The following is a 27,375-nucleotide window of genomic DNA, read 5'->3' on the forward strand; positions in this document are numbered from 1 at the left end:
GCGGGGCCGCGCGCATACCGGCGAGGCCAGGGCGCTGCCCCCCGGGGAACAAGGGTCCCTTCGGGGGCGTGGACCCTGCCCGGAGCCCCTGTGGCTGCTGCAACCCCCGGCTTGCTGGGGTGGGTCGCAGAACCCCAGAAAGTGACTTGGCTGGCCTGGGGCTGGGGGTGAGGCGTCCCCAGTTGAGCCCGCAGAGTGTGTGGGGGAGCTTCCGCACCACGCCTAGAAAGACCTAGGAAGGGCTCCTGTGTTCCTGCCCTTCCTCCTGGCCTGTCACCCTGCCTCAGCCCTTCAGTCATTCAACAAAACAACCCCAGGTGTGCGAGGACACCCTGAGAGCCCTCCAGGGGCTGGAACCTTGGCCCATGCCCACTCCTGCAGGGCCACTCCCGTTCGCAGGGCCTCCTGGCTCCCTTGCACTGACCCCTCTGCACCCCACCCTGGTCTGGCATAGGACAGACCACCACTCCTTAGGAGATGAAAAACAAGAGGTACAGATGGGAGCACGCGCATGGAGGGCACAGAGGAGGAAGAAGCAGGAAGTGAGCGTGTGGGGGGGAAGAGGGGGGTGGAGTGAGGGGCTCTGGATTCAGTCCTGAAGGGGTCGGGTGTTCCAGGCAGAAGGCACCCGGAAGCAAAGGTGGACTGGTGAGAATCACCTGGTGAGAGCCTCAGCGGCTGGGAGAGAAGGCTGAAGGGAGAGGCCCCTGGGCCCCAGCATGGCCAGCAGGGCAGTGGGGAGCCATGGAAGGTGTCTGAGCAGGGCAGCAGCATGGTCAGGTTTAAATTAGGGAAACATCACCACAGCGGACACGGTGAGCATGATTCATAGTCTGTAGAATGACCCATCTTCAGGCTGGACCTATAGCTACTTAATAAGTTCTCTATTGCTGGCATTAATATGGTTTCTAGGTTTGTGCTTAGAGATGATTCTTCATGAGAATCACATTGATTTCTTGCACATTGACACATTAAAACCAATTTCTAGGAAAAAGGAGTTTTTTGTTTTGTTTTTTCTGGGTACTGAGGATTGAATCCAGGGTGCTCTACCACTGAGCTACATCTCCAGCCCTTTTTATTTTGGGACAGGGGTTCACTAAGTTGTCCAGGCTGGCCTTGAACTTACAATCCACAGCTTCCCAAGTTGTTGGGCCACTGCACCTGGCTGGAGCAAGGACTCTTGGTGTGTGTCCTCAGGAGCTGACCAAAGAAGCTGGACCCTCTTCATTCTCATGGGCAAACACAGACCTACTAATATGGTTGCGCCGACTGACTTTTAAAATGGTGCTTATCTTTAAAAATTTCTTTGAAAAACAGTGAGACCAATGTCTTCTGGGTATGTATTAGCCCTTTGGACCTCTCTTGCGATTTGCCCAGAGCCCCAGGGAGGCTCTGGTTCATGTCCCTGATGAGCATGGAGCCCCTTGCCCAGGCCCATTGCTGTTCCAGCCACCGAGAGACCAGGGGTGTGCTAAGCCCTGAGGAGTCGGCACACCCCTATCTGTCCTGTCACTGCTGGAGGTGACCCCTCTGAGAGGGAAGGGTCCTGGGCCCTGTGTGTCCACTTGCTAGAGGGCTGCTGTCTACAACTCGTTTCCCAACTTCCTCAGGCTCAAGCTGTTGGCCTTCTGTCCTGGGGCTGCAGCTGCAGGTTTCTAACTAACTGATCAGCTAACTCCCACTGCCATGCAGGCTGCCCACCGTGGCCGGCTGCACCTGCTCCCCTGGGTGCTGGGAGTTTGCACGGAGGGGTCCCAGCCAGCTGTGTGCAGGTGGCTCTGCCAGCTTTCCTTTTGTGGCTTCTTCTTCTGGTTCCTTTGTGATCTCTCTCAATATTTTTTTAGTTGTAGATGGACACAATGCCTTCATTTTATTTATCTTTATGCAGTGCAGAGGATGGAACCCAGTGCCCGACACGTGCCAGGCAAGCGCTCTACCACTGAGCCCCAGCCCCTGGGATCTCTCTTTTGGTGCTTGGTAAATCCTCAACTTTCATATCCACACCTTCCCGTGGACTTAGCAGACATTGAGTTCTTTAACAACCCACCTGCAGTCCAGATGGAAGGAAGGTGCAGGTGTGAGCCCCAACCCTGGCCCTGTGTGCCAGTCCTTCCTTGGATGGGGATAAAAATGTCCATCACAGAGCAGCAAGAGGGTTTATCTGGGCAGCAGGCGCCACGACAGGTTGCTGTATTTGTCAGCTTCCCAGAGGCAGACCCAGGGCCCCTGCATGGGCCCCAGCTCCCCCTGGGCGGCCCTGACCCTGCTCCCCCAGGGTCTGCCAGGCTCCTGTGCTACCTGGGCTTCGAGTGTCTTCCTGGCCTCTTGCCTTTCCCATGGCCACATCTCTCCTCCTGGGTCTCCTCGTAGATGCCCCAGCTCTGCCCTCCGTCTCGGTGCTGCTGACTCCCACACCTCTGCTCCCAGCCCGAACCCTTCTGAGCACCAGCGAGGGTCTCCAGCAGGTCTGCAGACTCTTCCCTAGCCACAACCCCTCCGTCAAGCGCTCATCCCCTGAGCCCAGGCTAGGGGATGCCCCTTCCTCTCCCCATGGTCATATCCACCTCCTAGACCTCTGTCCACCAAGCACAGAGCACCACCTAGTCCCAGCTGTCCCCGCCCTACTGCATTCCAGACTCCTAGTCACCTGCATTCCAGCTGCCAATGGAGCCTCTCAGATACATTTGAATGCCCCTCCTTTGCTTTAGAGGCCACCATAGGGGCTTGCGCGCGCGCGCACACACACACACACACACACACACACACAAACACACACCCCTGCCTAAGGACCACCCCCTGCTCCTGCTGGGCCACAGCCTCAATGGGGCCTTGCTCCATCCCACTGCCCTCTGTGCCTGGCTGCTGAGGTGCTGGCCTGGTGTTGAGAGTGAGCTCTGCTGAATCGCACACTGTCCCCCTGTCTCTCCTCCAAGTGCTACAGGCCCTATGTCCCTGTGACATGCTCCTGGTGTGCTGTCCCAGCCCCATGCACTCCTCTCCCCCCACCAGCCTGAGTGCCTGGACATCAGCTGAGAAGCCCTTGCCTCCGCCTACCCTGGCTCTATCCCAGGCCCCTGACCATCTTTGTCTCCCAGCCCCAATCCCAGGCCAGACCCTGTGTCTCCCCTACCCATGGCAAAAAGAGCCCTCAGGAATGTCCTGCAGAATGAGAGCTGGGGCAGGGCCAGGGCCTGTGGCTGGCTTGATGTCACATAGCATATGCAGAGATAGGTGGCTGAGTGGAAGGGAGGACCCCTGGGCCTGATCCCTCCAGCTTCCCATCTCCTGGCACAGCAAGGGCTGGCTCTTCACTCTGTCTGGCCCCCTCCTTCACACACGCATGCACACACACAAACCAAGCCGTTCGGCTGAGCCAGGCAGCTGGCATGCTCCGGCATGCCCTGGCATTCCCACTTCATGGGCTGGGAAGAACACAGGCAAGGCTGGTCACCACCCGTTGTCTTAGGAGCTCAGGCCATGGAAGGCCGGGCAGAGAATACCAATTTAGCCCACTGACCTGTGACCAAGCATGCAAGAGAGGGTCCAGGGTATCCTGTCCTCTGAGCCACAAAGTTCAGCATGGGAAGGGTGTTCTGGGGGAATGCCAGGTCTCAGCACCTCAGATGGCGGGGCCTAGGCCTAACATGCAGGGCTCTGGGGGCCACAGCAGCTCCCTCCAGTGGGATCAGCTGGGGTCAAAGGCAATCCCAGCGGGGCTGGGTGCTCACACTCTCAGGGCCCCGTTGCTCAGCGCCTCTTCCAGGCCTCCAAAGCCACAGGAATTTGGGCAGCAGAACCCAGCATGCATGGCCAAGGTAACCCTGGCCCAGAGTGCACCAGCCGTGCCTTCCCAGCTGGGCCCCCAGCCAGCAGCAGGGCAGAAGCTGCTGTCTACTCCCGCCTTCTGTTGAGGCTTGTAGAGAGGTTTCTGGTTGTTTGTTTTGTTTTCTCCCATTAAGGACTTGTGGATTCCATACTTAATTCCCAAATATTTTATGATTTTTGTTCTTTTTGAAAATAGCATCTCTTCCCATTAGATATTAAGTAGCTTAAAAGAAGGTCATTAACTTTTTTTATTGGGCAATCTTGCTGATTGACCTCTGATTAGTTCTGATTATTGATTGATCTGGTGATTATTTGGATATTTCAAAGAAAGTTATCACGTTACCTAAAAAGGAATGGCCATACAATTTTGTCTTCCTTCCTCTGCTAAACTCCCGATTTCTTTTTCTTGTCTTGTTACATTGGCCAGGATGATGCTGAATAGTGAGCATGAGCATTTTCCAATCTTAACAGGAACTCATGACAGTGTCCCTGTGACAGTGGCCAGTTTTACAGGAAGTAGACCTTCTTAAGTTGAAAAACTCCTTCTGGTTCTCATTCTCTAAGTTGTTTTTTTTTAAGTCATGGGTGTGGATTAAACTTCACCAAATACTTCATCCTGCGTCAATGTAATGATTATGTGACTTTTCTTCTTGAACCCAGTGAGTTTCTGTATTAAAATTTCTGATTTAAATTCTCCTGGCATTCCTGAGATAAACTTATGTGACCTTAGCACTGTCTTGGATTTTAGGCAGCTAACACTTTAAGATTTTTGAATTCATGCTTAAGTTGAAACTGGTTTCCAATTTACCAGTTTCCTTTCCTAGCTCCCTGGGAGCCCTGTGAAGTGGTCAGATGCTTTCCTTCCAGATACTTCTCTTTGTGGAATGACTCATCTCTCCTGTGGATTATCTGCTCTCAGAGGGTTTGACAAGTGGAACCTGGGACTTTTGATGGGTGGGGGCTTTGGGAAGTGTGTGTGTGTGTGTGAGAGAGAGAGAGAGTGTGTGTGTCCCAGTCTGTCCATCCCAAGGGGATTCAGTTTCTACTTTAACTTCTTTTATATATATATAATTTTAGTTGTAGATGGACAGGATATCTTTATTTATCTTTTTTAATGGTGCTGAGGAGCAAACCCCGTGCCTCACTAGCTACAGCCAGCCCTCTATGTGAACTTCTGAAGTGGTCAGACGCCTGGTTTGTCTTTTCTTGTCTCCATTTCTTAATTTTCTGACAGTCTATGCATTTTGCCTAGGTTTTCAAAGTATTCCTTCATGCTTATGTTCTAGAACCATCGGCACCTCTGTCTCGTGGGCTGGACAGGTGGGAGGAGGAGGGTCTTGCTTTTCGGGACCTTGCTTGTCCTCAGATGGGACTGAGCGCTCCCTGCCCTCCAGCGCGCCATCTGCCAGGTGGCCTGGCCGCCGGAGCCTGCCCTGGAACTGCCCCTCCGGAAGCCTTCTAAAGCGGCCTTCCTTTTCCTTTCATCACGTTTCTTTTGAATGTTCTTTGATCTCCAGTTGTTTGGAGTCTCTTCTTCCTCAGCAGCCGGCTTGGCTGCTCTTGCGGCCAGGGGCTGTGCGTAGTGGGACTCCGCCCTTTTCGCTGGGTTTGACAAGTGGAACTTGGGACTTTTGATGGGTGGGGGCTTTGGGATCCATGACCGTGGTGTGGTGCATCAGGCGGTGGCAGGACGCGGGGCGGGCGACCGCGGTTCCCGGGGAGCAGGACGCAGGGCGGGCGACCGTGGTTCCCGGCTTGCAGGGCCGAGCTCAGAGCCCAGAAGAGGCTCCTCACAGCAGCCCCAGCGGCGCTCCGTGCTGTGGGACCGTGTGAGCCACAGTCGGGCCCCAGCTCCTGCTTCTGCTCCTGCGTCTGATCGGGTGGCAGGGCCTTCTCGTGTCCCACCCTGTGGCACCTCTGCCGTTGTCCTGATGCCCATCCCCGACGCTGGATGGAAAGGACCTGGTGACATTAAAACACATAAACCTGCTATACTGCCTGCTCTGGGGGCAGTTGCTTCCCTCCCCTTTATCCTGTAATTTGTAATGCACTTTTTAGACAATCAGCTTGAATTTTCTTCACCATTTCCATTTTTTCTTTTTGCTCTCGATTTTCCTCTATTTTTGTTATTTTTCTCCTTTATGTTCCTGCTGATTCTATGCCTCTCTATCGCTCCTTGACAGCCTGTTTGTTTTCGGCTTTTCTTATTTTCAGATAAGCATACATATTCGAAGCTACCTAACTGTCCCCAATGCTGTCGTGAACAGATCCCAAGTGTTTCAGAGGGCAGAGGCTTCCTTACGGTTAAATGCTATGTGTTTTGTAATTCACCCTGTAAATTCCCCTTTAAAGCTTATTTAGTCCCTTTTTATAAATAAAAACAAGCTTCTGAGTGTGGCATTTTAAAAAACCCACTTCTGTTCGGATTTCTTTGTTGAACTTTCCATCTTATTAACAGAGGCGCAGTCCTACTGTGAAGTTCACCATGGCACCTCCCGCAGCAGCCACCCCCTGCAGCAGCCACCCCCTGCAGCAGCCACCCCCTGCAGCAGCGCCCTCGGGCTCCCTCCGCCCTCCCCCAGCGGCCGCCCACACCACACTCGCACTTTGCACCGCTTGGCTGCTCCAACGAAAGGCTAAGTGCTCCCTGGCTTGTGGCTCTGCCCTTCCCAGACGCTGCACCGCCCTGCGGGGTTGTGCCACAGGGGCTGCTATCTTGCAGTGAGGAGGCAGGAAGGCTGCAGGAAAAGAAAACGGAAAGAGGATGCTGAGGACGCCCCTGTGGAGAGGTTGAGTCAGGACCCCTCGTGGGCTCGTGGGGGGAAGAAGCCTGTTGGTGTCATGTTCAGCTGGATTTCTTTTACTCAAAGCCAAGTCTTCGCTAACATGGAAACTGCACACCCTCGTTTTACAAGGGTCAGGTACTGACCGTCAGCTCCTGGTTTCACTGACCACCTGTCTCCCGTGGGGTCTAGCGCTGTCTCCTGCCAAAGACGGTGCAGCCCACGATGGTAGTGCATCAGGATTTGTGTGGCCAGCCCTGCTGGCCCTTTGAGACCTTCCCATCTCTGGGTATTACCAACAGGAAGCACACTGGAGGACAATTCCTGGCCGAGGAGCCAGGAACACAGCTGTCCCACGATGGCTCAGCTCTGCTTTTCCGCCTCAGTGTCGGGCCTCCCTTTGGCTCTCACACCTCCCTCTCCAGGTTTCTTCCTGGGATTTGTAACTTTGGGTGCTAAATGGCCTCTTTTCTCATAATCCTTCCTGCTAACCCATCGACCGGTTGTGTACCTGCCAACCGTGATGTTACTTTTGTCCCAACCAAAGAATTGAGAGAGTGTTTGTGATAGAATTTAAGTTGATCCTCTTGGACTTGTAGGGATTGATCATATCATCTGTAAAACGTGATCTTGTATTTCTTCCTTTGCGTTTGGATACCTCATTTCTTTCCATTTTTCCAGTTGCATGAACATTAATAGAATACCCCCCTTGGGCTTTCCACCTAAGGGTGTGTTTCCGGCATCTTCCCCATGGGTATGGCAGAGGCTCTGGGGTCAACATAAACTATGGCATCATGTTGAGAAAGCTTTGTCAAGAATGCATGAGGACCTGGCCAGGCAGAGTAGCTGGATCTAGAGTGACCCTCCCACCATAGTCACTGCACAGCTAGCTGGCCCAGATGTGCGTGGTCATTATTTTCGGGGGTGGAGAAAGGACAGTGGAGTAAAAGTAAAGGGCCCTCTTTACCTCAGGTTTCCCTCCAAGGGAAGAGACCTGAAGCCAAAGCAGAGTTTGGGGCAGTGGCAGTAGCTGCCTTTGGCAGAGTGGGTGCTGGGATCGAGTCCCTGAGGAGTGAGGGTGTGGAAGCCTGCCTGGGGCTCCCCCCAGAGGCCCAGCTAAGGCCCAGGCTGGACGTGTGCAGGGAGCCCCTCCACCAAGCCCAACAGGCAGCAGCTGCTGTGGGCCAAGGGCTGAGGGCTGAGGAGAGAAATTACCCACGGGGAGGGCTGGTCAGCCTCACCATCCTGAAAGGCTGGTGCCGGGGTTTCTGTTCTCTCAATTAAAAGGCTCAGGGGTCACTCCAGTTGAACTGGGCTAACTGGGCTGCACAAAATAACCACACTAGAGACAAAATACCTTTTTCTTTGGGGTCGCTATGACGGCTCCTCTAACCTTAAGGATCCGCAGGAAGAGAGAGAGAGAACACACACACACACACACACACACACACACACACACACACACACGCTGACCCTTTTTACACCCATGCACGGAGACACCGACCCTCGAACCCAAGAAGGGTGGGGAAAGCTCTGCCACATTTCTGTGCCTCAGTACCCAGCCGGGGAGTGTGACTCAGTCACGTGTGAGGTTGGTCTCCCACAGGCTGGAGTGGACAGACCTGGCCAGGCCCCTTGGGTCACCAGGGGAAAGTCTAACGCCATTGTGGGGAGCAGGAATCACTTTCCAGAGTGAGGCCAAAGCCCAGGTCTAAGAGCCACCCAGAGGACTGACTTGTGTCCAGCTTGTCCCCGAGTGCTGATGGACCTGGAGGACTGAGTACAGTGAGAAGAAATGGCAACTTGATCTAGCGTGTGACTAGTCTCCAAAGCCCCCTCCCATTCAGCACTGAGCAAACTGGCAGAAGCCCAGGGACCAGGAGCAGGATGCAGCCCCCAGCAGTGCAGCTCCCTGGGTGTGGCTCAAGGTCCTGGCTGTGGGCTAGGACAGGCAGGACCTTGCATGCCCTGGAAATCCAAAGGCTGCGAAAGGCAAAGAGAGGGTGATGGAGCAGCAGGATCTTGGACTAGGCTGATTAGTGAGGGTCTTGTGCTGAATGAGATCAGTCCATTAAAAACCAAGAGTAATGAAACACACCAACATGGAAAAGCAAGGAGAATGAAGAGACAGGGAAGCAGGTTTCAGACAAAGAGATGGGAGAAATCTCTAGATATGGACTCTAATGATACAGAGTTATGTGACTTACCTGGCAGAAAACTCAAAGCAACTCTCATAAAGTTGCTCACTGAGGTCAAGAGGCCAATGTGTGAACATTGTGAGAATTTCTGCAAAGAGAAAATAGCTTAAAATACCAAACAGAAGTCATAGAGCTGAAGAACACAATAACTGGACAAAAAAGTCTGCTGGAGAGGTTCCACAGCAGAGCAGACCAACGCAGAGGAAGGACCAGGGGACCCAGGACAGGGCTCTGGCAGTGGCCATGCCTGTAATCCCAGCTGCTTGGGAGGCTGAGGCAGGAGGATTGTGAGTTCAAAGCCAGCCTCAGCAACTCAGCCTCAGGGTCCTAAGCAACTCAGTGAGACCCTGTCTCTAAATAAAATGCAAAAAAGGGCTGGGGTTGTGGCTCAGTGGTAGAGCACTCGCCCAGCATGTACACGGCCCTGGGTTCATTCGCCATCACCACATAAAAATAAATAAATAAAATAAAGATATTCGGGCTGGGGATGTGGCTCAAGCGGTATTGTGCTCGCCCTGCATGCATGCGGCCCGGGTTTGATCCTCAGCACCACATACCAACAAAGAAGTTGTGTCAGCTGAGAACTAAAAAATAAATATTAAAAAGATTCTCTCTCTCTCTCTCTCTCTCTCTCTCTCTCTCTTTCTCTTAAAAAAAATAAAGATATTCTGTCCAACTACAATCATATATATTTTTTTTCTTTTTTCTTTTTTTAAAGGGCTTTCAGCCCTCACTCCCACTGAATGAGAAGAGAGCGTGAAGCGCACTGAGAGCTGTCGGTGTCAGCCACCTCAGGCCCTCAGGCAGCATGGCCTCATCCAGCTGCACCGAGTGTCATTTCCGGTTCCTGCAGTTTGTGGAAGCCCTCCCACTGGACAGTTGGCCGATTCCACCCATTTACAGAGACAAGGATCGGATCGAGGCTATCCACGACCTCTGGCTCCAAGGGACTTTCATCGATTTCAACGCCAAGGAGATTCGCATCTTCAGCGCCCTGGCCTTTATGGCTATAATTCTCTTGTCCCCCAACCTGACCATTCCTCCTTCCTTCGTACTCGTTGTCCCTCTCCAACAGGAAGTAGCCAGACGATTTCAACACCCTGAGTCCAAACAAAAACAAGAAGGGAGGAATGCTGTGTTTTCAGGAGACCTTGACATTGGGTTTTATTTGCCCACTGGGTCTCTCCCCACTGAAGTTTCTGTCTCTGCAGAAGAATATCACACAGTCCCTGACCCCTCCACCTCTTCTCTCAAGGGCGCCAAAGTCAAAATTTTTTTTCCAAAAATTCCCTCAAGACACATTGTCCGATCACCCTTTCCTAACAAACCCCGCAGTCACCACCATTCCTGAGTCACTGCAAGTCAGCCACCGTCATGTGGCCTAAGCGACACTTCCTAAGCCAAAACTGGCTCAGGGGGCTCCTCTCTGCCTCTCCTTTTCTTCTCCTTCGGGCAGACCCCAGTAAAATCTCTCAGTTAAAAAAAAGGGGGGGGGGGCAACTGGTGGCCGCTGAGACTGTGATACAGGACAGCCAATTCCTAAGTCTCTTTGCTCTCCTCCCCTGCCCTGCCACCACTGATTCTGCCCCTAGTTACTGTCCCAAGACAAACGAAGACATGGGGCCGCAAACACCCCGCACAAGGGTGCTTGGGTGCAGCAGCTTTGCTCACAGCAGCCAAACCCTGGAAAGACTGAATGCAAGGGGGACTGAGAAGGAAAACACTCCCCAAACAAGAGGGACACCGCCCCCCCGACCCCCCCCGACCCCCCCCCCGACCCCCCCCCCCCCCCCCCCGGCCCACCAGCCCCGAGGGCCTGTGCCATGGCAGGGCTGGGTCTCAGCCGACTGGCACCGAGTGAAACTCCGCCAGACACACAAACACACGCACTTTGTAATTATACTTGAACTCATGCGTTCCTGAGCTCACCGGCAAAATGAATTTGCAGTGAGAAATATCAGAACACGGTGGCCGGCAGGGAGGGATGATCTTCCAGGGGCAAAGTACGCATCTGGAACTGCCCTGTGTCTCCGCGGGGGTTACTGGCTTGGGTGCATGCACTGGTCAAATCTCCTTGAACTGTACACTGAGAAGACACAGCCTAGTGCCCGTGACTTTTGTGAGGATTGGTCTTTGAAAACTGGTCTGCCTTATTTGGGTGCTTGGGCTTTTAAATCTCTTCAGGCATCTGTTGTTATATAATTAAGATTATTAATCATAATATGTTGTTCTTAGAAATCATCTGTTTAAGTCAGGCTTTATTTGCTTGGCATTCAAAGTGTTTACTTACAATTTTTTTCTAGGTTTTGGACTATTTTCTTCTTTTGTATACTTTAACTTTCTTCTCTCCCTTATTGGGTTATCTAAGTGTATCTCCATGTCATTTTGACTTGCCCCCAAATAATTAGCTCTTAGATTTGTCTACTAGTTCTAGCCACCCTTTGGTGTTCAAATCCAGCCATCTTTGTTTTTCTCTCTATTATCTGGTCTTTTAAAAAAATCTGTCCATTTTCCTTATTGCAACCAGGGAACCCATATTTGTATCAGCATCTCCCTCCGTATTGCTCCGTTTTCTGTCACAATGACAAAAATACCTGCACCTAGGTAACTTATAAATAAAAGAGGTATATTTGGCTCACAGTTTTAAAGCTGATGTCCAAGATTGAGCAGCCCCATTGATTTGACCTCTGGTGAGGGCCCTAAGGTCACATCCCAGCAGAGGGCCTCATGGCAGAAGCACTTGTGAGAGGGAGAGACGATGTGGCAAGACAGGAAGCTGGGGCAAAGTGCCAGGTACTGAGGGACCCCACAAGAAACACGTGAGTCCCTCCCAGGGCAGCCATGACCCCAGGACCTCCGGCAGGCCCCACCTCCTACCAGCCGGCTGAGGACCACGCTCCCGACACAGGAGCCCTTGCTCTCTCCTGTCCAGAGTGAGGCCCACTTGTATCTCCAGGGGGTTATTGGCTGCAGGTGCACACACTGGTCAAGAGAGAGGGTGAGAGAGGGGGGTGCTTTTCTCTACATGTTCCTCCAAGTTGTGGTGAGGCAAGCGACCTGGGGTCTCCTGGGGGCCCAGATAGGAAAGGAGCGGTTCCTTTCCCCTCCTCGGGCCCCCTCCCCGGCTCCCCAGCAACCAGTTTCCTGGGCTGGCCGCTGAGGCCCCAGCCAGCCAAGGGGAGAACTGGCACACCTCCAGCTCCTTGAGCTGCACCTCAGGGGCCATCCCGCCACACCCCAGGCCTGGCGCTCTAAACGACAAGACTGCAGCACTTTAGATGTGTGAGCCTTCCCTCCCCAAGTCAGGTCTTACTCACCCGGGACAAGCCAGGTCTGACTCCAACTGTGGGCTGACAGGCAGGAGGGGCGGCCTGCTCGCAAGGCAGCTGCACAGTGGGGGGGGGTCAGAATGGGGACTTCCAACAAGCCAGGGGGCCTCCGGAAGGGGACTTTCGCCTGCTCGAAGAAGGGCCATGACCTTGGGTCCCTCCCGCCCGGGCCACTCACCCGCGACAACACTGCCCACAGAGAGGACCTGGGGAGGAGGTGGATTCAGTCTTCCTCCTGCAGCCTGTGGCCCGCTAGCCCAGGATTCCCAGGCCTTGACAGCGACCTTGGGTTTCCTAGACTGTGGTTGGGCAGGCCAGCACATCCCACCAGGTTCCCAGAGCCGGTGGACTGGTTCTCATGGCCAAGGACACACCTTTCCTCACGCTTCACCCCAGGGCCTGGGCTCCGGCCCTCACCCCCGTGGCCTCAGATTCAAGCAGGGCCAAGACCAGCCCGACTCAGCCTGGAGGGTCTGAGCCTGCAGACCCCGGGGGCTCCAAACGCTAAGGGAGTCGCCGTCACCCTCCAGCCGCCTTATCTGTCCTTCTGGGGAAAGGCTCAAGTGTGCCAAGATCCAGCTCTGCCCCCAAGGAGGCTGAGCCGGGAGCAGAGCAGAGACAGGCAGAGGCAGAGGCTCTGTGGGGCCAGAGGAGGGGGCTGACCACCCCAGTCAGCAGTGCCGTCAAGGAGAGGGTCCCTCAGTCCTAGAGGGTCAGCTCGAGGGGGCCATGGTGCATGGTCCTCATGGGCAGGAGAAAGGGCACACTGCTGGAGGCCACTGGACAGGAAGTCCAGGTTGTCACTGGGGATATTCCTGGGTGCGCTCATGACGAGTGACCAGGTGACAGGGCCAGGCTGCCGCAGTGTCCATCTTGGGGCCTCCCCTGTATGAACCCCAGGTGGGGGGTAGCGTCTGGTGTCCCGAGGTGATCTGGGGTGTCCGTGTGTCCGGGTGCTCCTGGCTTAGTTTAGGGTGTTCACCGCGCTGTGCCCCTGGTGGAGCTGCGGGTGGTGGGTGTTCACTTGGGCAAACAAGGTGCAGACTGGCTCTCCCTCGGCACCGGTCCCCAGAATGCAGCAGCTCATGGCAAACTGCTGCTTTACAAGGTCTCCAGCCTGGTGACCTGTTCTGCGCACCGTGGGGTGGCTGGGCAGGGCCTGGCCTGCTGTCCACTTAGAGCTAAGAGGGCAGAGAGGGAAGGGGAGGGGGTAGGGGCTGGGCAGGGCCTGGCCTGCTGTCCACTTAGAGCTAAGAGGGCAGAGAGGGAAGGGGAGGGGGTGGGGCAGGAACAGCAGAGCCACAGCTTTACCTTAGAAGCGGCTGTTTGCGAATGGGCACAAGTCCCTGGCAGCTCCTGCAGTCAAGAGGTGGGTCAGTCTCACAGGCCCCTGAGCAGGTACCAACCTCGTGACCAGCGCTACCCAAAGGATGCGTTTGCAGGGGGTGTGGGGCCTCTGCTCTGCTCTCCTGGGGAGCAGGCTCCAGCCAGCCTGGGACAAGAAGACGGAGGCGCCCAGCCCGAGAGCAGACTGCTGAAGCTGTGCGCGAGGCTAATAAGAACCTGCCAGACCCCAGGGGCCCCCTCCTCTAACCAGCAGCAGGTCACAGGCCTGTGGGCAAAACCAGGCGAGAGCACAGAAGAACCGTCCGGCAGGATGGCCAGCCCTCAGGTGCTGAGCTCTGTTTGCTGGGGAAGTTCATTGCACAGCTGAAGGTGAGAGGTGCACCCCTCCAGGAAGCCGCCACTCCTGCTGGGAGGGTTCCGGGGCACCAGCAGATGCTCTCCTGGCTTTGGCTCCAGGACAGCAGAGCTGTAGCCAAGACCAAGGGCAGACAAACGGGTGTCCTCGCAGACAATGCCCGGGTGAGACCGGAGGCTTCTGCAATGGCAGCCCCGGAAAATCTGAACACCTTGCCAGGCTCAAAGGTCGCGAACAACAGAGGCAGCAGAGGACCAAGTCCAACTCCTTTCTCCTCCCAAGGTCCCCTGAGGGTGTCTGCAGGAAGGACTCCCCCAGGGCTGACCCACCTCAGTCCATCACAGCCTTGTTCCCAGCCAGATTTCACCTCCACCAGATCCTCTCTGGGTCTTTTTCCAACCCAACTTGGCAGAGGGAAGAAAGGCCTCCCCCCAGGTCTCCCAAGATCCAGGGCACAGGGCGAAGCTCTCCTTGGCCACCAGAAACCTCTGCAGCTCTGCTCAGAAGGACCACTGCTAACTGGAAATGCTGCCCGCAACCTGTCCGAAAAGAAGGGTAATGCACCGTAACAAACTGAGACTCAATTCAGCAAAGGACACCGCTAACTCTGAATTCAAAGAAGAAAATTCGCAACATATGAAATGGAAAAATTCACAGATTCAACCATTTAAAGCTTAAAAACATGTCAGCGAAAGCTACCGTAGGCACACAGCTAGAGCAGCCTGCTCTGCCAGCAGGGGGCACAGATGATGTCCCATGCTTTTGCTCCTTGTGGGCACCCCACCCACTCCTGCTGTTGGGAACCCCGTCCCCCCGCTGAGCTCTGAGTGCAGAGCCACTTGGCCCCCCCCACCAGTGTCTTCAAACGCGGTGGTACAGCCGTCCCTCAGAAACGCTGCGCACAGGTGGGTCCTGCCATCATACCTACCCATGGCTGGGACCAAAAGATAGGTCTGTGACCTGGTGCTTTCCCACTGGGGGGGCTGGCCACAGTCAGAGAGAGAGTGGACCTGTCTTTAACCCAGGGTTAAAGGCTGTTGTCCCCTGAGCAATGGCACCGGGCGGTGTCTACTTCTGTGTGCTGGGTGTTAGAGGAGGAGGGAAGGCGGGAAGCCGGAGAAGGGAAGGCACCGGACATGGATCAACAGATATTGCAGCCACAGGGCAGAGCTGTGGGGCCCAGGTGCACCTGGAGGCGCTGGAGATCTAGGGTGGCCAGGTGACACCGTCAGGGCTACAGTGTGTCCCCGGGCGGGGCCTGGAGGGCTGAGGTTGAGTTCACGCACTTGCAGTCGGCGCAGGTGCCTGGGATCCCAGCCCAGCGTCCAGGGTGACCAGGGCTGAGGGACCCACCTGTGCACTGTGCAGTGACTGCTCCCAGGACACTCGGAGACCAGAACCACCTGGGCAGGCCCGGTCAGGGGCTCTCCTCCCAACACAGAGGCGTGGAATTTGCACGTGTGATTGGTGACTGGAAGGGGTGGGGTGCCCTCAGCTCCCACCCTCAGGAGCCTGTAACCTGCTCTGGGCTTCTAACTGTCCAAGGGGCGGTGTGACAGCAGCAGTCCTCAGAACTGGCACGCGGTGTATGCACTTGCAAAGCTTGTCACACGAGCTATCCCTGAGGCCGGCTCTGCAGTCAGCCCTGCTTAAGGGGAGAGGAGCTAAGGTCCACTCCCTGAGGGGAGCATCCACAGGCTGTAGAGGTGCTGGGTGGCCTGCTGCACAGCCAGCCCGAGCCTCCCCTGAGCAGGTACCAACCTGGTGACCAGCGCTACCCAAGAGGATGCGTTTGCAGGGAGTGGGGGGCCTCTGCTCTGCTCTCCTGGGGAGCAGGCTCCAGCCAGCCTGGGACAAGAAGACGGAGGGGCCCACTGCACCAGAGAGGGGCCAACCCTCCATCTGTCAGTGCGGGCTGCAGATGCAGAACCAGGGAGCCCTCCTGGCTGGAGCCCAGCTGGCTTGGTGAGGACACCCTCCTGCATGACCTGTACTGACCCCTTCCCAGACCCCAGGCTTGGAAGCCACTGTGGGCTGAAGGCTATGCCCCACTGGGAGAGCCCTCGTGAGGGGCCAGGTCCTTGGAGGAGGCCCCAGAGCCGTTCCCACACACAGGCCTCAGCCGCTCGGTTAGGGTGGACCTGTTAGGTGCTCCAGGGTGGGGCAGGGCAGGGGCTCTGAAGCACAGCCGAGGTGGCGAGGGGCACAGGGCTGGGAGAGGGTGACTCCTGAGACCCGCACCTGGCACTCTTGGCACAGTGGATGTGAAGTAAGGGGTGCATCCCAAGGGGCCACCTGGAGGTGGCTGGTTCACCAGGAGGACCCAAGGCACCCCTGAGAGCTGGCGCACACTCGGGGTCTACCACCGTGGGAGCAGCCATGGGGAGAGAGCCTGGGGCAGCAGTGGAGTCACAGGCTCAGGCTTCCAGTTGTGGGGGACAGCCGGATGGGTCATGGTGGCCAGGGAAGCTCACCAGAGTCTCAGTGTCCAGAGAATCTACTGGGGTTCTGTGGCTAGTGGCCCTTCCTGAGCCCAAGAAGATACTAGGTAAATCACGTTGCCAGCGTAGACCACCAGGTGCAGCCCCAGGTCCCCAAGGAACAAAGACCCCCCCATCAGGCAGGACATCACAAGCACCTAGAAATCACCAGCCAGGCTCTGAGGGCAAAGGCAGAACGCCCCCCCGGGAAAGCTGATTCCTTACACACCTCTGAGTGAAGGAGGTCGGAGCCGGGGGGCTGCTTGCTGTCCAGGACATCTGGAGGGCAGCTGGGAGTTCAAGGTCATCACCCACCTAATGTCCTCTTTCTGAATCTCCAGGTCCCACTCTTCTCACTGATGACTGCCGCCTGTGTGACCTGATGATGCTTCTCCTGCCTGCAGCCAGCTGTCCTCGGTCAGTGCGGGGCGGCCAGGCAGGTGTCAGAACCACCCCAGGAGCTCTTCCCTGGCCACGCTGTGCCTGAATTTCCTCACAGGTGTCGGCGGGAGTCCACCGTGCCCATGGTCATCCTTATCTGCACTCAGCAGCGGTAGGAACAGCCCCACTTCCTCAGCACTCCCGAGACCCATGCCCTGTCCAACATGCGCGGTCACTTCCTCCAGGCTCCCTCAACAGCAGGGTGCACAGGCCACGCCCAGCGCCAGGGCGAGGCCTCAGGCACTGGGCCTGGCGGGGTGGACAGGGAGAACCGGAGCAGGTCGTCCCAGAGTGGAAGAAGGCACCGCACATCTCTGTGCTGGACAGCCTGGGACCGCTCCTGTCACCACAGTCCCCAAGCTCAGCCAACTCCCTCCCAGCAGGCGCTGCCAGAATCCAGCTGGGTGCGGCTCATTGTTTGTGTGTTTCAGAAACTGACAAGCTGATCCTAAAACTCATGTAAAATGCCACCTGAAGGTACCCCAGCATCACCTGAACCCTGTCAATGTGGACAGCTTTGATGTCTTGTTTATCAGTTAGACAGAAAGTACCCCAAGTAGCCAAAGTGAGATGGATCGAGCCAGAGGCCTCCGGGTCCTGAGGTCAAGACCCACCGCAAAACTCGGGCACAGAGGAAGACAGACAAGCAGATCAACAGAGTGGAGCCAGGAGTCCAGAAATGACCCCCTACGCTCCCGGCCTCTCGATGTCCAGCAGGATGGCAGCCCGGGAGGGGCAGAGACTGTTCAGGACCTGCATGCGTGTGCCAAGACCCAAGGGTAAAAAGCAACCCATTGAGAGTGGCCAAAAGATCTGAATGGAAGTTTCTCCAAAGGACATGTCCAGGTGCTTTTGAAAGTGCTCAGAACGCTGAGGGACAGCCAAGTGCAGACGGCAACCAGCACAAGGGGCCACAGCCGCAGGGTGGCTGTCCTCACCCACAGCCAGGCTGGGAAGGTCGTGGGGACGGTGCAGCACTGCTCTGGAGAAGTCGAGCAGCTGGAGATGCCAGCAGACGCACCAGACCCTCGGGCCCAGCAGGTCCCACCCCAGAGGAGTGAGGCCACCGTCCCCAGCACTTGTCCACCAAGGTTCACGCACCTCTGTGTGTGATCACCTGCTTGTCCCTCCCCTGGTGATAACCTAGTGTGGGCCCCTTCAGTGGAACACAACATGGCAATGGAAAGGAACCAAGTCCTGGTACAGGCACAGCTTCACACACTCAGCAGAAGGAGCCAAACACCGGGGACGGTGGCTGGAGCAGCATGGACGCTGCCCGGGTGCAGGGCGAGGCCCCTGTCTGCTCCCCTGCAGCGCTTCATTCAGAAGCCCACAGGGAGTGACCTGGGGTACTCAGGTCAGCACAGCCAGCTCTCAGTCCCTCTCCATTAGAGTGAGGTCGCTCCTGCCTTGGAGCCCAGCCAATGAGTGCCAGCCCAGATCAAGATGAAGGACACTGAGGACAGAGGCCAAGCCTCCCTGTCAGAGGGCCTCTGCAGTCCAACCTGCTCCTTCGCCAATCTGTGGGAGGCTTGCACAGTGCACCAACCACACCTCCTGCTCCCCAGAATCAAGCAGCCAGCCTCAGCTCAGACCTTGAAACATGAAGCCCATCCTGAAGCCATGCTGGTCCTGCATCTCCCTGATAAAATCCCCATCCTCTCCCACCATGACAGTTGACAATCACCATGGCAACAACCAGAAAGGGCCTTAAAAAGAGTGTAGGCGGTGTCACCAGAATCCCCAGAAAATTTCTGTGCTTGGAAAGGACAACCCAGCCTCCCCTCCTGCTTTCCCGTCTGTGGCTTCTCTCAGTGCACCAGTGCAGGAGTGGGGCTGTGGGCTCGGTCCCCCCGCTGCTCCTGTTCTCTGGCCCAGAGGAAGCTCCCTCCATGCTGGCCAGTCTGGGCTTCACAAGCTGGCCCTGCGACCTGGGAAGGGAAGGATAGAGTCCGTGTGGGCATCTGAAACATGGGCTCCACTCCCCCTCTGAAGCCTGCTGACGGCTTCCCGCTCTCCCCTGACCCTCTGGCCCTGCACCTGAGAGACCTGCAGCTGGGCCCCATGGGAAGCCAGAGCCCCAGGCCACAGCCTGTGCCGACACGCCCCTGTCCAGCCCCCCAGCCAGCAGGAAGCCACGGTCCTGGCTGAGCCTCTCCCTGGGGATGCCCATCATGCCCGGGAGGAAACCTCAGTACCCCCTTGGCCAGTGCACCCTGGTGAGCCTCAGCATGGGGACCAATACAGTGGTACAGCCCCTCACCCGTGGGGCTTTTCCTGGGTGTGTACCTGGTGCTCATCCCTGTCTCGGCCTGGTGCAGACAGGAAATGGAAGCTACCCCATGTGGCCCAACAGAAGCCACCCGATGTTTTTTGTACAGAGCACAAAGGGGGCTGGCAGTGCCACCCAGAGACCCCCGATGGGGGAAGCTGCAGGATCCCTGCCGACAGCCACGCCCCATTGGCCATGATGCCCCTGCCCTGCAGACCTCACAGCCTTGGAGCCCGCGTCCCTGCAGCCTCACTGCCACTCCCGGGAAAGCAGCCTGGTTCTTCCCTGCTCCTGCATTCCAGACCTGCACTGGGGCCTCTGGGGACAGAGCCCACCTGGATCCCCTTGGCTCGGGAGCCTGGGACTCTCGGGTCCTGTGGTGCAGGAGGAAGGAGGGAGCCGGCACAGCCAGAGGCGGGCCTGCATAACCCTGCGGCCTCACGGGCAGAAGAGTCGACCCACAGCGAGGAGACGTCCGCATGGGCTTTCTGGTCTGGACAAAGACCTGAGGAAAGCCGCCCGTCAGGAGGAAAGGTCTGCTCTGGCTGTCTCAGGTTCCGGCCCGGGGGACTGGGCTGGTTGTTTGGGGCCTGTGGGAGGCAGAGCATCATGACGAGGACCGCGGGGACCTCCTGGTGGAGCACAGCCGCTCACCTCCTGGTGCCCAGGGTCCCAGCACGCCATCAAGGGCACGCCCCCAGTGACCTGCTTCCTCCCACCAGGCCCCGCGCCCTAAGGTTCCACCTCCTCCCAGCAGTGCCACAGGCTGGGGACATGGCCTTTGGGGACACCTGGGTCCCAAGCTGGAACAGAGTGGAGCTGGCCGTCTCCTGCACAGCAAGTCGGGCTGAGGGACGGCAGGAGCTCAGAAGGTCCCATTCCGCAAAGTGACACTTGGGACTGAAATGACAAGAGCACGTGGAAGCAGTCCAGCAAGGAGAGACGCTGGTCACTGACAGCTTCCTGGCCCCCGACAGGGCACAAGCCAGGGGACAGAGGGAACTCTGGCCCCCGACAGGGCACAAGCCGGGGACAGCAGCAGTTAGACATCCGGGTTCCTTCACGTGTCCCAAGGCTCCTGCTGGGGTCTGGCCTCAGCCCCGGCTTCCCCACAGAGCGCCCAGGGCTAGCCGGGCCCTGCCTGGACCTTGGGCTCCAGGGAGGCAATGGTGAGCCCCCTGGCCGGGAGGTGCGGTGGTGCCAGAGCAGGGGGTGCTGGGCCCGGCAGGGCCTGGAGGGGCACTAGGGCTGACTCATGGAGCACTAGGCAGCCCAGCTGTTGGGGGGCAGCAGGAGGCTGTCTGGGGGGCAAGAGGTGGCCAGGGAAGGGAGGGTTTTCAGGTTTCAGAAGGGGGAGGTGGAGGAAGCAGGGTTGGAGGGCACGGAACCACCCAGCCAGGGCCTCACGTGGGCCAGCCCTGGCTGGGTGTCCCTGGGCCCTCCTGCTTGGCAATGAGGGCCACTCCATGGGCTGCTGTGGCAGGCCCTGGCTCTTCCCTGGGCCTTGTGCCACAGGGGCTGGGAGGTTGTGGATGGATGTGACCCCCAGGGCAAGGGCTGGGTGCGTCCAGGGACGGCTAGGGAGTGAGGAGGGTGGGAGCCATCTGCCCCCTCTGCTCCGCTGGCACTCGGGCCACCCAGGGCTCCTCCGAAGGCCCAGAGGAGGCTGCTGGCTTGTCAGCAGCTGTGACAGGACCCAGAGCCTCCACAGAGGCCACCCAGCACCCTGCTGGGGGCCGAGGCAGCCGCTCCCTTGGAAGCAGCCTGGCAGGGCCACCCGCAAGCTCACGTCCAGGAGCTGAGCAGAGACTGCTGGATGGCGCAGGCAGCAGCTCACTGCAGCGCCCCTCTAGGAGGCAGAGGCTGAGACAGAGCCCAGGACCTGGGGAGGCTGTGGTCAGCAGAGACAATGCGCTCCAGGATTCACTGCAGGAGAGCGCGGGGAAACCCCGGGAACTAAAGTTGGAAAGACACTCACAAAGGCATCAGGAAGCCAGAAGTACTCAAGGTAGACCTGACAAAGGACAGGCCAGCCTGCGAGCAGAGTCACCAAGCACAGACCCTGCCGAGACCTGGTGAGAGGGCTCTGTGATTGCCGCCCTCTGACCTTGTGAGGATGCGCAGGAACAAGAGAGCAGAAAGTAGGCTCCAGACCCCAAGGCCGACCTGGAGGCTCCAGCGGCAAGATGGCACCCCCGCCCCCGCCTCCCTGTCCCTCTGTCTTTCAAAACGCTCCCCGATGAACAAGTCCTACTTCACAACTGGAAAAAAGCAATTAATCTTAGACCAAAGCACAGTGGCAGAGGGCTCGCCTGACAGGCACAGGCCCCGGGTCTGAGTCCCAGCACTGAAAGAGGAAACCGTTAGCCAGGAGCAGTGGCACACTCCTGAAGTCCTGGGAGGCTGAGGCAGGAGGATCCCAAGTTGGAGGCCAGCCCAAGCAACTTAGCAAGATTCTGTCTCAAAATAAAAAATAAAAAGGTGGGGGATATGGTAAAACGCCCCTGGATTCAATCCCCAAGACAATTAAAATAACACATAAGTAAAAATCAAAATCAGCAATGGAGGGTCACTGAGGGCCTCCCCAGGCCAACACACAGGCGGCGTGTTCAGGGGCACAGGCTGCTTCCTCCAGGTGTCACCTCACCTCCCGGCTGGAATTCCTCAGCTGCTCAGCAAGCCAGTCCCAGGGCTTCCTGAAAGTCACACTGGGACTGCTCCCCTGGTCCAGCTTGCAAGGACCTCAGAATGTCCCTCCATCCCCACAGCAAGTGAGATGCTGAAGTCACACGCAGGAGGGCATGCTGCTATCCCCAGAGCTGGAGTGGCCACCGTCAGGTAGAGTCAGGACGCAGCCAGGCTCCGGGGCGCTGGGTGGGAAGGAAAGCCCTTGGCCACGGACACCCTGCTAGAGGCTCACTGCACACACGGGGGCCGGTCACAGAGGGCTGGCCGCACCCCTGTGACCGAGTGCAGCCCCCTGCAGGAGCTGGGCCGGGTCCTCACTGTGAACACTGGGGTTACCCTGGGGCTTCCAGCATGAGGCACCCTCAGGTCTGACCTGCAGCTGTCCTAGAGCCCACCCGACCTGGGAAAGGGGCAGGCCCAGCCCCCGCCCACCCAGGGGCACTGATGAGAAGCCAGGCACAGGCTCCGTAGGGGGACACTGCCCCGCTCCACACCTCTGCCACACCACTGACCACCCAGGGCGAGAGACTCTCTCACCTGCCGTCACACCCAGCTTTGAATGCAGAATGACACACAGTGACAGCAAAGCACAGCTCAGAGGGACAGAGTGGCCAGGGAGCACCACAGCCCTCAGTCCAGGGACGTCGGTACCTGGGAGGGAGGAGCTGCGGTCTTGGTGGGCAAGGCAGGCAGCACCCCATGCAGCACCATGGCGGAAGGCAGAAGGCCCACGGCTGGCGGCTGGACGGCTGGGGGAAGGGTCTCTGCTTGAGGGTCTGACAGCAGGCTCGGAAGTCAAGAGAAGGGAGATGGGACAGGGCACCCAGGAACAGAGGGGCAGCCACCAAAGGCACCCCGCAGGGTTGGGCGGAGGAGGACAGAAAGGGCCCACAAACCACTGGAAGCAGGAACAGAGTCCCCGGTCAGCTCTGGACACCAGACCACAGACCCAGGAAGCTCCAGCAAAGGGCAGAGCTTCATGGAAGGTGGAAACTCCTGCTCTGTGAAAAGACCCTGCCAAGGAATGAGGAGGCGAGCCACAGGCCAGGGGACGTGCCTGCACAAGACACGTTCGACAGGGACTATCCCCAATACACGAAGAACCTGACGGCTTAACCATGCCGGTTGCAGCCAGAGGGACCGACCCCGACAGAGGCCTCACTGATGTGCAGACGGCAAGAGAGCACACGGAGAGCTGCTCCTCACCACCTGCCACTCCCCGGAGGTCACGGCGAGGTGTGGCCAGTGAGTTATCCAAGGGTTTTTCCTAAGGTTGGCCTTATATATGCAAATTCTTCATGTTTAGAAACACCAGCGGCTCCTTAAAACGTTGATCTACTCTCATCTACCAAGATATTTTCTTGCATCTGTTAGGTTTTATTACTTAGGGAAAACATGTCTTAAAGGGACCAGGTGGGTTTTAAAGTCTGTTAAGTGCTTACTCCATAACTGTTACATAAGCAACTGTTATGTATACATCTGAGAACTGTTCGAGCCTCTTCTAAGTTTTAATATAAAAGTTATACTTAGTTAATGAGGACATCTGGTTTCAAACCTAATCATTACTGGTTTCTCCATGTGTTAGAAGTATTATGTTCTTTAAGTATGCAAGCCTTTTAAAATGCAAAGCTTAGGAGAGCATTTTACCACATTGGTGTTGCCAAACTAAAATGTCTGTCGCAATGTCTCTTTCAGATTTATAGACAAATGAATTGCAATGATTTAGTTGGTATTGATGCCACTTAATGTTTTGTACATGGATAAAGCAAACTGTTGGCAACTCTTGACACTAGGATGGGAATTTAAATATATTTTTGGAAGGTGATAAGGAGAGTTTGGTTTGCTTAAGAACTCCCTCAGCTTTCCTGTTTGATGTATGCTTCAGGTGTACTGTTTGTTGTATTATGTTTACTGATATTCAGAAAGTTTCAGAAAATAGGATGTGGGGACTTTGTAAAGTGATATTTAACTAGCTCCTTCAGTTTTCCTCCACCAGCCGAGCCATCTGCCAGGATGTGTCACGGTCTTGCTGACCCCTGAGGGACACTTCCCTCTCCAGTGGCCAGCTTCAGAAGCAAAGCACTTTACCTGAGGTGGTCAAGAGCCCTGTCTCTCCTGGCTCTGCCTCTTGCCTACTCAGGGAGGATGGCTCTGCAGTAGGCTGGAATTAGGCGCATTTAAAGTTATGTTCAAAGACAGGATTTCTTTTTTTTTTTTTTTTGCTGTTGTAAAGATTACTGTGGTCTCAAAATGAAGAGTGGATATAATACATAACTAGGTAATGGTTTGGGATCATAAAAATTATATTTTTTGGTGCATATCTATTATGAAACCTGAATATTGGGCTGGGGCTGCTGCTCTGTGGTAGAGCGCTTGCCTCTCGTGTGTGAGGCACTGAGTTCGATCCTCAGTACCACATAAAAATAAATAAATAAAGCAGTTGTGTCCATCTACAACCAAAATTTTTTTAAAAACCTGAATATTTTTGTTCTAGTTAATTCAATTTTGTATTTTCCTTGTAAAACTTTATAAATGTTGCCAGTTAGTGTTTTGAAGTAGCATTGCATCAGATAGAATGACCTGAGTTAATTTGAGACAATAAGCCATCGCTACAGGACACGGTATAATGCTGACTTCCAGTACTAATGTTAACCCCAATTAATTACAGACACTGAAATTAAAACCCAGTGCTCCTACTTCAAGGCTGGTGAAACTGACCTGCTGGATGTTTAATCCCAAAACTTGGAGACCAAAGTCAAGGAAGAAAAAGGGCTAAGGAAAAGGCAGCCAATATTTTGGCCCTTGCCTGCTAAGGTCAGCAAGGACCCAGGGATTGATGGGACCCCTAAAAGGGTCCTGTAACTCAGGTGAGTCATCCAACCTTCTGATCAGGGGGATCATGAGGACCCCAGAGAACAGGAAGCCGCCCAGTGCACGTTCTGCCAAGAGGAGGGTCATTGGAGAGGGAAGTGCCCTGATGGGTCAGCAAGGCCCTGACCCATCCTGGCAGACGGCACAGCTGGTAGAGGAAAACTGAAGGAGCCAGGAGGCTTCTCAGAGGTCCCCAAGAGTGGACTCTGAGGAATCTCCGCTGACCCTAAGAGTAGATGGGAACAAGGTCAACTTGACCACCTGGCAGGAGAGTCTGACCCAAGCACAGCCATACTTGGGCATTTAGAAGAAAAGCAGCAGTTCTTTTAATGTAACAGAGATGGACATTTGCGTCAGCCCTCCCGAAAGCAAGTAAAACTGGGAGGTGATAAAGGAAGGGTCTTCATACGGGAAGTCCTGATCAATATCACAAAAGGCTCTGTCAGGCCACAAGTTTGTTCTGAGTCAATCTGAGACAGATCTGTGCCCTTTTTGGCTGGTGTGATTGTCATGAGCTGCTGCTCAGACTCCCCTCCTGGAGTCGGTACTTCATCACGCCAGCTGGTGACTTGTCTCAATCCAGACCGGAAAAAAGACAAGCTTCAGTTGATCTGGAAAGTGCTCCTCGTCACCAGACGCTATCTGAATTGCTAAAAGGGGAGGACTCATTATTATAGGCAATTGCCACCTCAACAAGCCAGTATGTCTAGGATGCAGGGCAGGACCAAAGGGCGCAAGAACAAAGGAAAGTGAGCCCCAAAGGTGTAAAGGGGGTTTGTGAGAACTAGGAAGCCCAGTGGTCCATATTCGGAATACAGCGTCCAGCCTTGACTGTGATGTCACATCCAGTCATTTTAACTACAGCCCCTCCCTTTCCCGCCCCAATTAGATCTAGCCAGTTGTGTAGGTGTAGCCCCAGCTCCCCCATCAGAGCTGGGGCTGAGCGGTCTGGGGACACAGCGGGCGCACTCCGCCCAGGTGTGCTCGTGAGCCAGGTTGGGAAAGGTTTGCCTTGCTGGGCCACTTCCCAGCACGGGCTTGATTCCTTGCTGCACCAGGTATTTCTGACAGTATTTATCCAAACTGAACCCACGCCCACAAAAGCCTGCACACTGATGTTCACAGGACTTTGTTGACAGTTCCCACCAGGATGCAGGCCAGCCCCCCCCCCGCCTGACACCGTGGTGCGTGCAGACTGTGTTGTGCAGATGCTGGAGACACCAGTGACGTGGAAGGGCTGCTCCTGACTGCGCCCACCCACAGCCTCTGGAAAAGGCAGGACAGGAGAAGAGGATGGCTCTGGGCCAGAGGCAGGAGGATGGCCAGGAGGACAGCCAGGCGGGGCACAGGGGCCAGAGGCAGGAGGACATCCAGGCGGGGCACAGAAGCACCTCAGGCAGCCAGCCTGGACACAAGCCACTCTGCATCTGCCCAAATGCATAGGGGATGTGAGAGGAGGGTGGCTCTGGGTGGTGATGTGCCTTCCCGAGTTGGCCGTCACAAGCCGTCACGAAGGGACTACCCTGGCAGGAGAACAGGAGGCTGAGTGGGGCTGGGACTGGGGCCTACGAAGTTCTAGTCTTAGAGTTCAAATTCATTGTGAACCTAAACCACTCCAAAAGTCAATTTCACTTAATTAAGAGGAACACACACTCCCCACAGCCCAGCACTGCGTGCGGGGCCTTTGCTCCACAGAGGTGAAAACACACATTCACACGAGCACCCATACGCCGCCCGCCGTGGGAGCAGCTTTATTTGTTGACAGTTTTGATTTTGCTCTGGGGTGCCGGGAACAGAGCCCGGGGCTTTGCGTGTGCAAGGCAAGTGCTCTGCCCTGAGCCACACCAGTCCCACGGTGGCTTTTTCCACAGACCCCAAACTAGAACCAACCCGTGTCTTTTGCAGGGGGAGTGGCTAAACAAACTCTGGTAGATGTACACCATGGAGTGTTGCTCAGAAATGAGAGGGTGAACTGTGTGCTCACAGTAACCTGGAGGGCAGGTTGCTGAAATGACAAGACTGTAGAGTCATGTCCCCCGGGGGCATCTTGCCCATCTGTACATCAGTCTTGGCCATGGGGTGGTTTACAGCTCTGTGTGTGTGTCAAAAGCTATAGAATTGGGGCTGGGGCTGGGCTCAGCGGTAGAGTGCTTACCTATTATTGATTCTCAGCACCACATGTAAATAAATAAAATAAAGGCCCATTGACAACTAGAAATACATATATGTGTGTGCGTGTGTGTATATAGAATCATGCACGACACATCCCAGAAAACAAGGGCAACCAGAGCTGCTCAATCTGCATGGCCTGGAGGTGGTGACCGTCTCTTTTTGGCCAGGCGTGGCAGCTGTGCGCGCCCCACCAGGAGGGCAGCACGGTGGCCAGACAAGCCCCTGCACTCCTTTTGTAACTTCCTAATTGTTTCAAAATTAAAAATCAAAAACCAACCAGACCTCAGTAGTTTTCCTGGGCACAGATTAGCAAGCTGACTCTGAAATTCACACAGAGATATCGGGGCCCTAGAGTGGCCTGAACAGCCTTGGAAAAGAATCCAGAATCTGATTTCAAGACTTGAGGCAGTTGCTACGATCCCAGTTGCAAGTTCAAGGCCAGCCTTCTTTTGAGACCCTATCTCAAAAGAAAAAGGAAAAAAAAAAAGAAAGAGGAAAAAGATTACGTCAAGACTTATGATAAAGCTAAAGTAATCAGAATAATGTGCTATTGTCACAAAGTCAAAAAGATCATGTGACTTTGTTTTTTTTTTGTACTGGAGATTGAACCAGGG

At 55.7% G+C, this 27,375-nt stretch overlaps 1 protein-coding gene and 1 long non-coding RNA gene across 6 annotated transcripts; one reads left to right on the forward strand and one right to left on the reverse strand.

The window, feature by feature from the left end:
• Positions 1-4,055: 4,055 nt before the first annotated feature.
• LOC144377975 (uncharacterized) lies at positions 4,056-14,027 on the reverse strand. Of its 5 annotated transcripts, XM_078051053.1 has the most exons (7): positions 13,447-14,027; positions 12,124-12,262; positions 10,697-11,788; positions 9,741-9,906; positions 8,816-8,894; positions 6,432-6,563; positions 4,056-5,787 (listed from the first exon to the last, which is right to left on the reverse strand). In XM_078051053.1, exons 3-7 carry the CDS (start codon positions 10,717-10,719, stop codon positions 5,501-5,503), a joined length of 687 nt encoding a protein of 228 aa, XP_077907179.1. In that variant the 5' UTR covers positions 10,720-11,788; positions 12,124-12,262; positions 13,447-14,027; the 3' UTR covers positions 4,056-5,500. The 5 variants fall into 5 exon arrangements, 2 of the variants coding, with proteins under 2 accessions (XP_077907179.1, XP_077907178.1); XR_013439359.1 differs by having other exon boundaries at positions 8,816-9,906; positions 11,446-11,788; positions 13,447-13,997; XR_013439358.1 differs by having other exon boundaries at positions 8,816-9,906; positions 10,736-11,788; positions 13,447-13,997.
• A 425-nt stretch (positions 14,028-14,452) lies between these two features.
• On the forward strand, positions 14,453-26,811 carry LOC144377976 (uncharacterized). The gene is made up of 2 exons (XR_013439361.1): positions 14,453-14,742; positions 16,659-26,811. It is a non-coding gene; the product is annotated as an uncharacterized LOC144377976 (long non-coding RNA).
• Positions 26,812-27,375: the final 564 nt, after the last annotated feature.

Source organism: Ictidomys tridecemlineatus, chromosome 5 (assembly GCF_052094955.1).
Source record: "Ictidomys tridecemlineatus isolate mIctTri1 chromosome 5, mIctTri1.hap1, whole genome shotgun sequence".
Classification (NCBI taxonomy): domain Eukaryota; kingdom Metazoa; phylum Chordata; class Mammalia; order Rodentia; family Sciuridae; genus Ictidomys; species Ictidomys tridecemlineatus.